The sequence below is a fragment of the Echiichthys vipera genome, assembly GCF_963691815.1.
Source record: "Echiichthys vipera genome assembly, chromosome: 16".
In the NCBI taxonomy this organism is placed as follows: Eukaryota; Metazoa; Chordata; class Actinopteri; order Perciformes; family Trachinidae; genus Echiichthys; species Echiichthys vipera.
The window spans coordinates 8,444,718-8,458,408 of record NC_139841.1 but is presented as its reverse complement, the minus strand read 5'-3'; the positions used below and the strand labels follow the sequence as shown (position 1 = coordinate 8,458,408).

The following is a 13,691-nucleotide window of genomic DNA, read 5'->3' as shown; positions in this document are numbered from 1 at the left end:
TTTATAATACTTTATTGACCCCCAGGTGGGGATTCACAAGCTATACAATGAAGTAATAAAAAATGAGTCCCATATTTACCACCTGCAACAGTTATGTACACATCAGTGCATCAATAATTACAGCCCACTAATATAAAACCATTATTCTGAATTGGGTCATTCTGTAAAATGAGTATCTTACTTTTAGGCTGCTGTTTCCACATTATGTTACCACTTTTAATATATATATATATATATATATATGATTAATTGTGTGATATGAAAGTGAACAATAATTATGGTAATAATGACAGTATATGATTTCAGTTGATTACTGACACCAGCTTCCGTAATATGAAGTACAGTGATAAAGGTCTGAGTTCTATATTTTTATCAACTATTAGTTAGTTGGTTATTTTATTGACACAAAAGGATACAATATTTGGGGCAAACAATATACAACAATTAATATAGACAATAAACCCATTAAGCCTGATGTGTGGCTAACAACTAGCCTGACATGAAATCTGCTTTATATAAATGGCCTGACCTACTGAGGTAAACCTGGTTTAACTGGTAATCCTGCTCTATGAAGCACCCCTCTGCACTCTTTTCTATTACATTTGGTCAGATCTTGTGTCTGTGTTACACAGGCAGGTGTCCTCTTTTTCAAAGTCTTCACTCAGTAGCCATTATACTCTCCAGGTGCTTGGATTCCTCTTTTCACTAGAGTTTTTGCCTTATGTTTAATTTCCTCTCTTTGTTTAGTTCTTTACGACTGAAATGAAACTAATCTGTTTTTTTACTTTACATATTTCAGTCCTTTCTCAATTATTTCAGCATATCCGTCTATAGAACCGTTTGAACTGACAGATAGCAGGCTGCACTGACACACACAGTTGTAGCCACCAGTATCACCTATATTCCACTCACTGCTCTCCTTGAAATATCAATTCTTAGACAAATTGGAAAGATAGGGGGAGGAATAACATTGGCTCCTGGCCATGTAGTGGAACTGTCTCTGATGAATCCAATACACACATGATTGTAGTTTATTATTGAAGAAGGCAAAATATCATAAACTGTGATGAAAAGACAGATAATCACATCTGAATGGGTACACAATAGTAGTGTAGAAGTCTATACATATCACATTTATGATTAACTGTGTTACATACAGGGGACATCAGTTTGAGGTACGTGTATTTTCTACTTCTACTACAATCCAGAGGCAATTATGATATGTTTTGCTCCACTATTTATTTGATAACTTTAAACAGATATATTCTGATACAGTTGTCAGTTTATTGTGTTCACCTACCTGAAACAAATGCAGCAGTGCTATAAATTAATTTCATGAATGTTAACGTTCAGGTTCGATTTCCTGCTACTATTATAACTATTACTCATATATACTATCACTAGTCTTTAAAACTATAACATTTGTAGTCATAAAAACATCATCAGTGGTATGTCTCACTGTATCGTAGCTGCTATTACCACTACTCATCATTGATCATGTTTGCCACCATCATTATTATCATTTTAATGTTCTATCACCTTAGCTGTGCTTGTTTCTACTATTCTGCTGTATTATAACATATAAGTCATATTCACATTACTATAGATATTATTATAGTTACTGTTTTTGGTTGCTTGCATCTCTGGAAGTGTCTCTGTCTTTGTGTCTGTCTTTGTCTCTCTCTGTCCATCTGTCCGTCTTTTCTCTCTTTCTCTCTTCTTTTCTTCCTCCCCAACCGGTGCAGACAGATGTCTGTCCTCCACAGAGCTGGGTCTGTCGGACGTTCCTGTCTGTTATAGGGAAGGTTTTCGTTGCCACCGTACTCTACGGAGGAATTGTTGGGTCTATGTAAATCATCTTTACCTACTCATTTTGTTATGATTTGGCACTATAAATAACATTGAATTGAATTGAATATAGGTGTTTTAGTTATTTAGCATTTATCAAGTAAAGATATAGGCTAAATAACAGAAACACCTCTCCATATAACACGACACTGTTCTACAGCCCCACAGTCTACATCCTTCAAAATGATCTACAGCTGAGTCAACAACTCTCTAAACTATTCATTCATTCATTCATCTTCATCCGCTTATCCCGAGGTCGGGGTCGCAGGGAGGGGGGGGGGGGGGGTAGGGGTGGGGGCTTGAGCCGATCCCAGCTGACATCGGGCGTGAGGCGGGGTACACCCTGATCAGGACGCCAGTCTATCGCAGGGCTTATAGAGACGAACAGAGACAGACAACCATTCACACCTACGGGCAATTTAGAGTCATCAATTAACCTAACACGTGCATGTCTCTGGACTGTGGGAGGAAACCGGAGTACTCTCTAAACTATTTCCACAAATACTGAACATGAGACTGATTCATTAGATTACGTTTGGAGTGTGTTATTGTTAAGATAGCCTATAGTTTATAATACTTTATTGACCAGCAGGTGGGGATTCACAAGCTATACAATGAAGTAATAAAAAATGAGTCCCATATTCACCGCCTGCAACAGTTATGTACACATCAGTTCATCAATAATTACAGCCCACTAATATAAAACCATTATTCTGAATTGGGTCATTCTGTAGCCTATAATGAGTACCATACTTTTAGGCTGCTGTTTCCAATTATGTTACCATTTTTAATTAAGTAAAATGGCAGACATGGTGTTTAGTATTTCTACAATGTTTTACTTTTCCTTGAGTGAAATATAATAGTAGGCAATTTCTTCGCCTTGCCAAGTTGTGACCATACACACTATGGCCAATTGAAAATATACATGAATGCAACGTATTATCAGCAAAGATACATTTGTGAGGAAAATAAACAAATAAATACATTTACACAACCTTGCTAATAGGCTTACTGGCTTATAGGAAAGATAGCCATGCACAGATACAACTGAGATGAAGGATTCAATGTGCCTTCCAAATGTATGTTTAACATTAACATATGATGTATAAATATATGAATATGTTAATATGTTAATAATGATCACCTTAATATCTTAGTAATGAATGCACCATTAAAAGCAGTGTGTATAGGCCTTGGGCCACCCTAGCTGTTAGTTCCAGTTTAATATGCAACTCCATTTAATACTATATACATAAAGTATATACTACATATCTGTAGTAGGAAGTCCCTGCTCCGTCTCTCTTTCAGCTAAGGGCTCCTCAGCCTGAGACACGGTGAAGACCCTGCTCTACGCTCTGGATTTCTGACCAAGATATTCGACAACGGCCAGCAGAGGGCGCATGCGCAGCAAATGAGCCGTGAAGCACCAAAACACGGAAGAAGAAGAAGCAGCATCTGTAGGTTGGTCCGTCTCGTATCCGGAATAAGTTGAGTTGTCTGGGAAACGCGCCATTCACGGCCGCTTCGTGTAAAACACTTGTGTTTGGAAAGTCGCTTGTATCGTTGGATACATGTCCGAGCACTGGAGCGTTAAGCTTAGCTTAGCTTAGCTTAACTTAACTTAGTTTAGCGTAGCGAGACAAGCTAGCCGTGAGACTTTAGATAACAGGTACCTATCTTAAGCGGTGTGTAGCTCACGGTCTAAACGCGGTTAAAGCTTTTTGGTTAAGCAGACGTTAGCCAAAATCCAACATGACCCAACAAGCTGCTGCCCTGCAGACGTACAACAACGAGCTTGTGAAGTGTAAGTGACTTATTTATCTTGTTAGTAACTCACTCAGTGGTTAGTAACGTTAAGGCATTGAAAACAGTGTGATGCTGGTGATTAACCGCAGTTGACACTTTCGGTGATGGGTGTGCAGAATTGATTCAGAGATACTTCAGTGTCTAACGTTGAACTGTAACAGAGAACACTTTGCCCTCTGGGTTTCCCACGTGAACGGGACTTTGGCTCCAGGCTATCACAGGGATACAGAGCATCTATGCTACAGACACCTGTCATGCTGCGGTTCTCTCTTCTCCTTGAACTGTTCTTGGAACAGGATAGCACTCTTCAATCTGATTAACCTATACAGATTATGCTGTCTAGAAATCAGCCTTTAACCACATGCAGACAACATTAGGGCAACGGAGAGGGCTAACTGCTGCCATTTGTCATACTCGCAGTAGGTTTAACAAGTGACCTGTCAGATTCTGGTTCATCTCTTTATACTGTGGTAGGTAGCCAGACCCCATTTGAAGGTGGAATCCTACTTTATCTCTGGTCAAAACAAAACTGGCCAGAACTGACAAAACTGTAGGTCTACTATACGTATTAGTAGTTTTATTATTATTATTTTATACTGTAATGTACTGTATTTTAATACCTGTTCAAGAATTTCAGTTCATATCAGTGATGCAGGCACACACAGGACACAGAATACCATACACCTATTGGTTGAGATGTGGGTTTGACTTCATCAGTTATATTACTGCACATTTATGAGTGAAGATTCAAGTGATAAAAAGGTGTAAATTCAGGATTCAGTATATTATAGCAAAGAAGACATTTAATCATTCCCTGACATTTCAATACTTATAAATATTTTTTTTTTACAATTTGTTAGAGCTGCGACTAACAATTACCAACGTTCTTAATTAATGTGTGCATTTTTTAATGAATCATCTAGCCTATTAAACGACATTTCCCCACGCTTTTTCCTATTGCTTGTTTTGTCCGACCAAAAGTCCAAAACCTCAAAGATATCCTATTTAAAATAATCGGAAACAGAGAAAAGCATAAAATCCATGCTGTCAATGAACTAATCCATTCATTCTGACTAATCATGTCACTGATGAAATCATTTTATCTTCATGTGATTTAGAAATCTACATTAACACAGCAATTTTCAGCTTTGTTTAAAATAACAACCCCATCATCCCACAGGCACAGAATCACCCGTCACTGGCCTGAGTAGATCCATTGACGCTCCAGTGTAATTAACCTTTTGGTGTCCGTCAGGTATTGAAGACCTGTGCACCAAGCGGGAGGAGTTGAACAGTCAGATCAAGCAGGAGGAAGAGGAGAAGGAACGGCTGCAGCACGACATCCGCATCCTCTCGGAGAAGCTGAGCAGAGTCAACGAGAGCCTGGCACAAAGACTCGCCGCCCGCTCCACTTTCGACCGAACCATTGCAGAGACCGAGGCTGCATACACCAAGGTGTGTGCGTGTGTGCATGCGTCTAAAGTATTGCTATTGTTGAGCAAATACTAAAATCAATTATGGGACACTTTTTTTGTACCATTTTAGGAAATAGATATGTAGCAGAGAGTCAGAGCAACAGAACGGTTTCCATCTTTATAGAATCCACATTTGGAAGTTAAGGGAAATAAGGTCTCTGTCTTATTTTCATGTTGTCGGTTAACCATTGCCGTGTCCATTTACGCCTTTCTATAAAACTACATATTGCTCTGAATCACATCTGTGGAGCATCACAGTTGTTCATGTGTTGTTGAAAGGTTTAAGCCTCAATGTGAGCGTCCTGAGTGAAGTATAATGGATAATATGTATACCATACATATTCCAGTTACCTGGTGCATCATTGACGGATACTTCTGCTACACAGCTGGTAAAATACATGTTAAGGTTAGAGGAATAACAAGCACAACACTCATTCTCATTTTCGTTACTGTAGACCAAGTGCTCACCAAACAACATCTTATCAGTGAGCAAATATTGTTCTACAATCCACAGAATTTAGAAAGCTTTGGAGGTTAAAACAAAGTGTTCTGCTGTGTTAACCAGTGAAACTCATTCAACTTAATGCAACCTACTGCAGCAGTTGATATTTCATTTGATTCATTTAATGTTGATATTCAGCTTGTTTGGTGAGTTAGGCCATATGCGGCTCATGGTTGCAACATGCTTGGTAGCTTAACATGTTAGCTAGCATGTTGGTAGCTGTGGATGTTAGCTGGTGATGTTAGAAGTGTATGTTTTGTTGCTATTGTGAGGTAGCTGAGGAATTGTGTTTGGTGGGTTGTAGAGCTGCAGTCTATCAATCAACTAGTCACCATAAAATATGTGGTAATTATTTTGATAATCCGTTGGTTGCTTAAAGAGTTATTTTGCTGATTCAAATTCAGTTCTGTGTCATGGAAATATGGGCAGTGTGTATTAATGAATGGTGTTTGGCTTCCCTCTGTGGCAGAAATACCCATAGAGCAGCAGTGGCTACTGGAGCATTAGAGCCATAGCATTCAGATAATTCTGCCTATTCAAGCCAGATGGGCCAGCCACTGTACTTTAGCCTAAGGCTACATGCACACTACTATGTATTCTTTTTTCAAAACAAAAACCATCTTTGTCTCCATATTCTCAAACCTGGAAATGCATATAGTGTGACCATTCAAGTACACTGGGCATGCATGTCCTGGTGTAAACAGGAAGCAGATTGTCTGCGGTTGAAAGTCATGGATGTATAAGTTGAAAATACTTCGGAGGAAGAACAACAATGGTGAAAAGTAAGACCAGGGATTAATGTGTTTGGACTGACGATGAGGTGAAACTGTTACTGAAAGTGTAAGGCGGTAACGGTGGTGGAAAACAGATTGGGAGTCATTGCTAAAGAAATATGCTGACATATTAGAGTGGAACCTGGAGCATTGTCCATCGCTAGATTAAGCCATGGCAAACCCAAACAAGTCGCCCAACCAAACTGATAAGCTGATTGGTGTGGTGTCTGTGTTTTTGTTTTTAAACGTTTCCGTTTCAAACGTGTAAACGTAGCAAAAGATTTGCGTTTTTAATTGAAAAAGTAGTAGAGTGGTTGTAGCCTTAGCAAATACAATGTACTGTCAATATAAAACAGGTCAAGAGACTGAGTATCAAGCCATCAGTCTGATACACTACAGCCTAATGAAAGGTCAAAATATCATCTAACACAAATACCGGGCTTCCATAGGAATGCTCACCCAACTGCTTTTGGTACAGCATCATTTTTTGCAGGGACGCACAGGCACATCCCATACACTCCCCGAGCACTCCCACTAATCAATGCAAACAAACACCCCTAAGCTGCTCTTATTAAAGTACAACAAACAGTCAGCAGGCTCTGGTCTGCTTTTTAAATGAACTTTTACAGTATAGACCACACTGTCAGCTGTACGTCATTTACCACTTCTACTTTTTAGTACCTACAGTTTATTTCATGTTTTTCCCCCCTCCTACAGATCTTGGAGAGTTCCCAGTCTCTTCTGAGCGTCCTGAAGCAGGAGGCTGGAAACCTCAGTAAAGCCACAGAGCCCCGGAGAAAGGATCACTGATGGCAATGAAGGGTCACTGAACTCTCGTTAACAACAACAACACTTGACTCTGCACTTTTAACAGCAACTCAATCCTGGCCGAATTGTAATACATATGATTTATTCTAAGTTCCTTATTCTAATAAATGTCTTGCTTATCAATCCCATGAGATCTGAGATTTCTCAAAGATTCTATCTCCAGTTTTTTACTCTGATATACCTTGCTTACTGTCAAATCCCAAGCACAACTGAAATGGTGTTTCTCAGGATGGAAATGACACACACGTACAGTATTTACATTTGTTCAAGTCTTCTATTTATTGAGCTTTCATTTGTACAAGTATGACATCACTTTTTTTTGTTTTATTTGCCCAAATCATTGACAATAACTTTACAGTAAGCACATCTGCTGCGATGTAGATTTAGGGACGAGGGAAAAAGTAAAAGGGGAACAAGATGGAGCTTCTACCACAGAGTCGCTACAGCGTGACCAACACACACTGCACACTGCAGCGTCAGGCCGCGTGTACACTTCGGTAGTCGATACGTGTTTTTCATGTCCCACTGGTGGCCATCAGAAAAGTTCTCGCTGGTGTCATTTAAGACACTTAGTGGGGATTCCCATGATTCACTCTGCCTGTTTGGTCCTTCAGCTCACAGAAAGACAGAGAGTTAAAGAGTCCCACAAAGAGTAGACATCCTCTGGGGACTTGGACATTGAAGGCAGCAGTTACCACAGATGGATCCACAGGTGTGTCATTTGACTGTCAGCCACAGCTCCACAGCAGGTCCAAGTGAGGCTGTCTATGGGACAAATTCAACTATAGAGATCCATACCAATGTGTTTCGGGGCTTTTAGCCGCTCAACTTACAAAACGTGTACTTTACAGTTTTGCTGACTGGGTTTTTTCCTACTGTTTCAAGCAGCCATTAGTTTCCATTCATGTCCTCATCATGGTATGGAAATGTATGAGTCAACTGAGCTGTGTAATCCATCACAGAGAACATCAAGTCTGCATCAAGGGGGATGATCTGAGTACATGGGGACATTTTCTACAGTAGAATAAAGCTCATTTGAGGATAAAACAAAATCCCCCATTCAGTGTCAATGGAGCAGATCCAGACTTTATACTTAATGACAGCACACATTTCAGATTTACTTCTCTGGTTCCTGGCTTTAAAAATATTGACGGAACTTTGCTAGGCTGTGAAAATAGCATATTGGATTTCTTAATGTATTATTTATGTGTAGTGCAGATGAATGGGAAAAGTCTGCACTGCGCACTACAGGGCTGGATATTGATGATCATTACTTTATGGGATGGAGTACAGAACGCTTGCTCAGATTCATAATCTGAAAACTTGTAAGAGATTTTCATACCATATGAAGTTGAGTGGAAACCAATGGACATGTGGAATGGTTAAACAAATACATTCAGACTTATAAACCACAGTAGCACAGTTTGCAAACTGGGTAACAGTAAAGTATGGAATTTGTACATATGGGGGCTAAAACATGCAAAATCACTGGTATGGTCCTTGCAAGCCACTGTACAACAGAGTGACACATCAGCTCAACTGGCCACTAACAACAGCTAAAAAGAAGGAAGCCCTGGACCTGTGTGGAACACTACACTTGGGCTACGGTTTGTGGTCACAGCGACAAGGCCAACAATCATAAGACTTTTGATGCAAGGCTGTGGCAAGCGGAGTAAAAAAAGTGGACATGGCATTCATCGGCAGTGCGTTAAGCATGTACAATTGAAGAGTTCTCCTCCAAAATGCTATTCATTTATTTGATACCTGCTGTCCAAAAAGTGTTATTCTGCCAACCAAGGGCTCAAAAGTCTTACTCATCTACTGTGTGGGACATACAATCAGTGGTTGTATAATAACAGGTGTCAGTAATGGCTACAAAACTCTTCGGCTAGGCGTGTTGTTCTTTTAAGCGCACATAACCTCCGTGGCCTACTCTGTTCCTTCTCATGAGGTGCAAAACAAAGCTAAAAGCAAGACAGTGCAAAGACATTAAACATCCAAGACTCCAGACGAAACAGATAATTCCTAAATTCCATTAGACAAAGACAAAACCTCTCATCTCCTCAGTCCAACCTCGCTGCTTAGCAAATTTCATCTGATCGGAGGAATGAAAGAAATGACAGGGGTAAGAAATCAATCTCTTGAAAAATATGGTGGAGACTGTACAACAATACTGGCCGATGATAAGGGGTCAATGCTTGGAGTGTAAAGAACGACTGTGAGGCCGTTACAGCAACACTTTAATCACTTGGCATTATGAGTTTAAAAAAAATCATCTGGAAACTTGGTGCATTCTTGTATATAAAACAATCTTGATTAAAAAAATCATTACATATTCTTTCAAAACACACACAATCTTGCATTCACTCTCACACACATGCCCTATTATGAATGATCATAATCTTTGTCGCCTCTGTTACTTCGATGGACCGGCTTCTTTCTCTGTGGAATGTCAAAGTACATGAGGTCCGACTGGAAAAACAAAACCAAAACATCCGGTTCCTTCCACACCAGCACATTTAGTCTTTACAAAAAAAGTTTTTTGTACATGAGCAGGTCTCAGACATGCAAACTTCAACTTTAAGCAGGAATAAATACAAGAGAAGCCAGAAAAAAAAGGGTGTCTAACGGCTTCTGATAAACGTAACACAGATACCTTGATAGATAGCACAGACACATTCTACAGTATGATGATTTGTGTTTGTCACCAGCAATACGGACGTACAGACGTTATTGGCCAAGGTCACTTTTTCAAGCGTGTAAGCGGAAATCAGAGGTGCTGCTGATTGACAGGAATCTTCCCTGGGGTGCATATGTTCCCTCGCAAAGAAGGGACGTGGGTTGAAGTTTGCTTGCTGTTAAGACTCTTCTATTGAACATCCAGCAGCTTCAATACAGCATAGTTTGCCAGAAAACATACAAAAACTAAAAAGGCATACAGAAGCTTTACAGTCAAAAGAGAACCAACTGAGCTGTTGGCTGAAATCAAAACATGCATGTACAAAAAAAAAGACAAAAAACTACAATTGTGGCACCCTTTCACCATTTTTTTGTTTTCGTGTGTTTGAGTGTGCCGGCGATCTACACAAGCAGACGTCCTAATGACATGTTTCCATGCTAACACTGTCACCGTGGCGTTACCTACACGTGGGCACTGGCGGCTTCCTGTTCTTTGAAGGAGTTTGGTCACTCACTTTTAAGCTCCTCCGCTTGTCAACATCTTCCCAAAAACCTGAAGCAAACGTTGAAACGACTTGGAAGCAAGAGAATCACAGAAGGGATGCGAGGCCAGCGAACTTCTCCCAGAGTCTGGAGAGGAGGTTGGACGTCTCCCAAGATTTTCACAATCGATTTGTTTCTGTCGTGATATTTTTGTTAGTGAGGGTGACGACGGGGGCTGACAGATCAACTGTCCAGGATCGTAGGGAGGGGGGGACAGTCCAGCTGCTTTTGGATTTGTTGCGTCAGGGCAAGAAAAAGGTGGGAATCAAAACGCTGGCCAACTGGCAAAAAGCTCATCTACGGCTGATAAACGTGGCTTGTGGTGTTTCCGTGGCAGGAAATCAGCCCAAAAGACAATCAAACGAACAAAAAAACAAAAATACTGTGTTTCCTGTGCAATCAGGAAGATGTGCTTAGAGACGGCTGGAGTGTAGAGCTGGAGGCAGTCTGCAGGCTGGTCCCACAGGTGTGATGCTACTGTGCAGCTGATTGGTCTGACTGGTTAGAAGTAAAGAGCGGGCTCGCTGCTGTAGTCGGACAGGGAGGAGCTGTCTGCCGGTGTGAGCTGAGGAGAGAAGACAACGTTTAAATGCTGATAATTTGTGTACACTGTATCCTATAGTCTTGTGATTTAAAGTTCCCATATTGAAAAAAGTGAGATTTCCATGTCTTTTTAAATTATAAAGCAGGATGAGGTGCTATAGAAATACAGTGAAAGTATCGAAACACTCAACCCACAGAGAAATGCACACAACCCCATTTTCAGAAACTGTCTTTAAATGACTTCTGTACTGCAATGACAGTGCAGAGAGACAGAGAGCTCAGATGTAGAAAACCCTAAAACACTGACCAATCAGAGCAGACTGGGGCTTTTTCAGGAGGGGGTCTTAAAGAGACAGGCGCTTAAACAGAGTGTTTCAGACAGAGGGTGGATACAGATATATTCACACAGACAGTATGAGAAAAATAATGTTTTCTTTGAACATTAAAAAGCATGTAAACACTGGTATCAACCCAAAATACTAGTATGAACCTAAAAATGAGCGTAACATGGGACCTTTAAGTGTTCTGCCACTGACTTGTATGAGTAGGCCATCACACCTACAGTATACTCTAAGCATGGGAAGTCTGTAAGTGTGTCTTGTTTCCACCTGAACTACACTGATCTCTCTATTGTCCCTGTATTTCTTGTCTGTTTTGATTTGTGAATAGCATCCCCTAAAACAGGAGGCATGTATAATTGAAAAATAAAAAAATCATGTTAAGGTAAATATCCACATACACGGTGCTGACATCAACTAACATTTAAGACCCCTTTTCTGCTAGAAATACAATTAACAAGGCAAAATCCATAATCAATAATCCACCCATAATGTAGGAGAAAGGATTGCGTCACTGACCAAAATCAAAACGCAAGATGGGAAACCTGTTGTCACTCTCACTTAGTCTGCTGTCACTTTAATAAAACGCTCAACAGCTGCAGGTTCCTGCTTCTCAGCTGTCCAGTGTTGTATTGGGAATTTAATGTTTGTTTAATGTTTTCTAACATGTATCACAGTTTTACATGTCCTTCATATGTGTTTACAGTTAACACTAAGGGATGGTGCTAACTCTACAGAATGGTGACTGTAGGACCTATCTGAGAGGAGACTGCAACTGGTACTTTACTGTAAAACAGAAACTGCCTACAGTGTGACGAATGGAGCACTTCTCCCTCACCATCACTTCCTCTGTCGTCTGTGTCTGTTGGGAAGTGGTGTCCTCCTGGTAAACGCTGTCATCATGTTTGTGCTCCTGCCAGGCGCTGAAGTCCACAGAGTGCTTGGGAATGTAGCTGGAAAGGTCTGCAGACAATAAAAAGACATCATGAGTTACGAAAATGTTAAACACACTTGTTTCTTGATGTGCTGTTGCCATCCTTCATTCATTTTCGTTTTATATCTGGTGCTAATGTGTTTGTAGCTTTCCCTCTATGCAAAAAAGTTGCATGCAAAACCTAGGAATACTTTCTGATGTATATATCACAGTTGAATTTTATAAGTAGGAAGTGAACTCATGAAGCCCAAACGGAAACAGAAACTGCAGAAAATGTGCTCCACAGTTTGTCCAGTAGAGGTCTCTGTCATCATGCCTAATGTTGTCTGTCTGTTCCACTTGCTCCGTGCACATGAAGGTAGTGATGCTGATATAATAAAGAAGCAACGACCAGACAACTTTGTAGTTATGACACGCGAAAAAAGTGTGTAATCAGCTTCAATAAAAATGTTTCCCTTTTGTTTTTTCCTCATTCTATAATCAACGATGTTCATTCTTCATTTAATCCATGACAGCTCATTATCTTATTATAAATTCCCTTCTTGGCAAATTCTCTGTCATAGTATATTTTACAGCCAAAACCACATAATTTAAAAGAGAGCACAACACAGGCCCTTCATAATTTGTCAAATGGCAATCAATGTACATAAGAAGGGGAAACAGTAGTTTTATGTGCCTCTACTGTATAATAATTGTCCAACATATAGTGGGGAAGAGGAACCGTGGCTGTACTCGGAGGCTTAGTGAAAAGGATTGGTGGTGAATACGGTTTAAAAACTTTGTAACAGGAATGTAGTCAAATGGCGTGTGACGTCATTTACCATTGATAAGTTGTGACTATACAGTCAGTGTGGTTACACTGTAAAGATAGACAGCTTGACAGCTCCCCAAAAGTGAAGCCAAATCACCTGGAGCGCCCCCTGGTGGCTACCTGCAGTATAGGTCACAAGTCCCGTCCCATCCATGTTAGCAGATGGAACATGGGCCATGAACTAAAAAGTCAAAGTCATTTTTCCCCAAAGAGGCTTTCTGTCAATGTAGGTATTTTTTTTATCACGCTGATGTTTGTTCAAGTGTTCATTTTTCTGACACGTTCCATCAGGTATTTGATACAATAAAAATGGGGTGACACATCATGATTGACAGTTCAATCATGGTAACAATACATGACTCTACTCCCCGATCACTACTGAGCAGACTAGTTGCAAAATTACAACCTGATCCGTATTCAGGATATTTTGGCTTCACTCTTGTACAGCAGGAGGAAGTGTAGCCGCATCTTTATACAGTCTGTGGTTTCAAATGGGACACAAACAGCTGTTTTCTGTGTGAAAGTCCTGCAGGAAATTTCAGGGTGATGTGTCAAATAGCTGTTGAGATGTCTGAGCCCAAGTGTTGGACAAAAGTCATACATTTTAATGC

The 13,691-nt window shown here is 40.2% G+C and overlaps 2 protein-coding genes across 2 annotated transcripts in view; one reads left to right on the top strand and one right to left on the bottom strand.

Moving 5' to 3' along the window:
* Window positions 1-3,341: 3,341 nt before the first annotated feature.
* ssna1 (Sjogren syndrome nuclear autoantigen 1) lies at window positions 3,342-7,339 on the top strand. Its single transcript, XM_083929969.1, has 3 exons — window positions 3,342-3,652; window positions 4,910-5,109; window positions 7,122-7,339. The coding sequence occupies exons 1-3, from the start codon at window positions 3,601-3,603 to the stop codon at window positions 7,212-7,214; spliced, it is 345 nt and encodes a 114-aa protein (XP_083786095.1). The 5' UTR covers window positions 3,342-3,600; the 3' UTR covers window positions 7,215-7,339.
* Window positions 7,340-9,393: 2,054 nt separating this feature from the next.
* The window catches only part of tprn (taperin), a 31,255-nt gene continuing 26,957 nt past the window's right edge, over window positions 9,394-13,691 (bottom strand). The window contains exons 3-4 of the mRNA XM_083929727.1: window positions 12,174-12,298; window positions 9,394-11,019 (exon numbers count right to left, since the gene is read on the bottom strand). Of these exons, the coding sequence (XP_083785853.1) occupies window positions 10,957-11,019; window positions 12,174-12,298 (188 nt within the window). The 3' untranslated portion in view covers window positions 9,394-10,956. The remainder of the gene's footprint in view (window positions 11,020-12,173; window positions 12,299-13,691) is intronic.

What these genes read in the sequence shown, in the direction of transcription:
- ssna1 (XM_083929969.1), top strand. Translation starts at nt 3,601, where the DNA reads ATGACCCAACAAGCTGCTGCCCTGCAGACGTACAACAACGAGCTTGTG. An exon ending in CAACAACGAGCTTGTGAAGT is followed by an intron (nt 3,653 to 4,909) that starts GTAAGTGACTTA and finishes GGTGTCCGTCAG; the next exon opens with GTATTGAAGACCTGTGCACC. An exon ending in CCGAGGCTGCATACACCAAG is followed by an intron (nt 5,110 to 7,121) that starts GTGTGTGCGTGT and finishes CCCCTCCTACAG; the next exon opens with ATCTTGGAGAGTTCCCAGTC.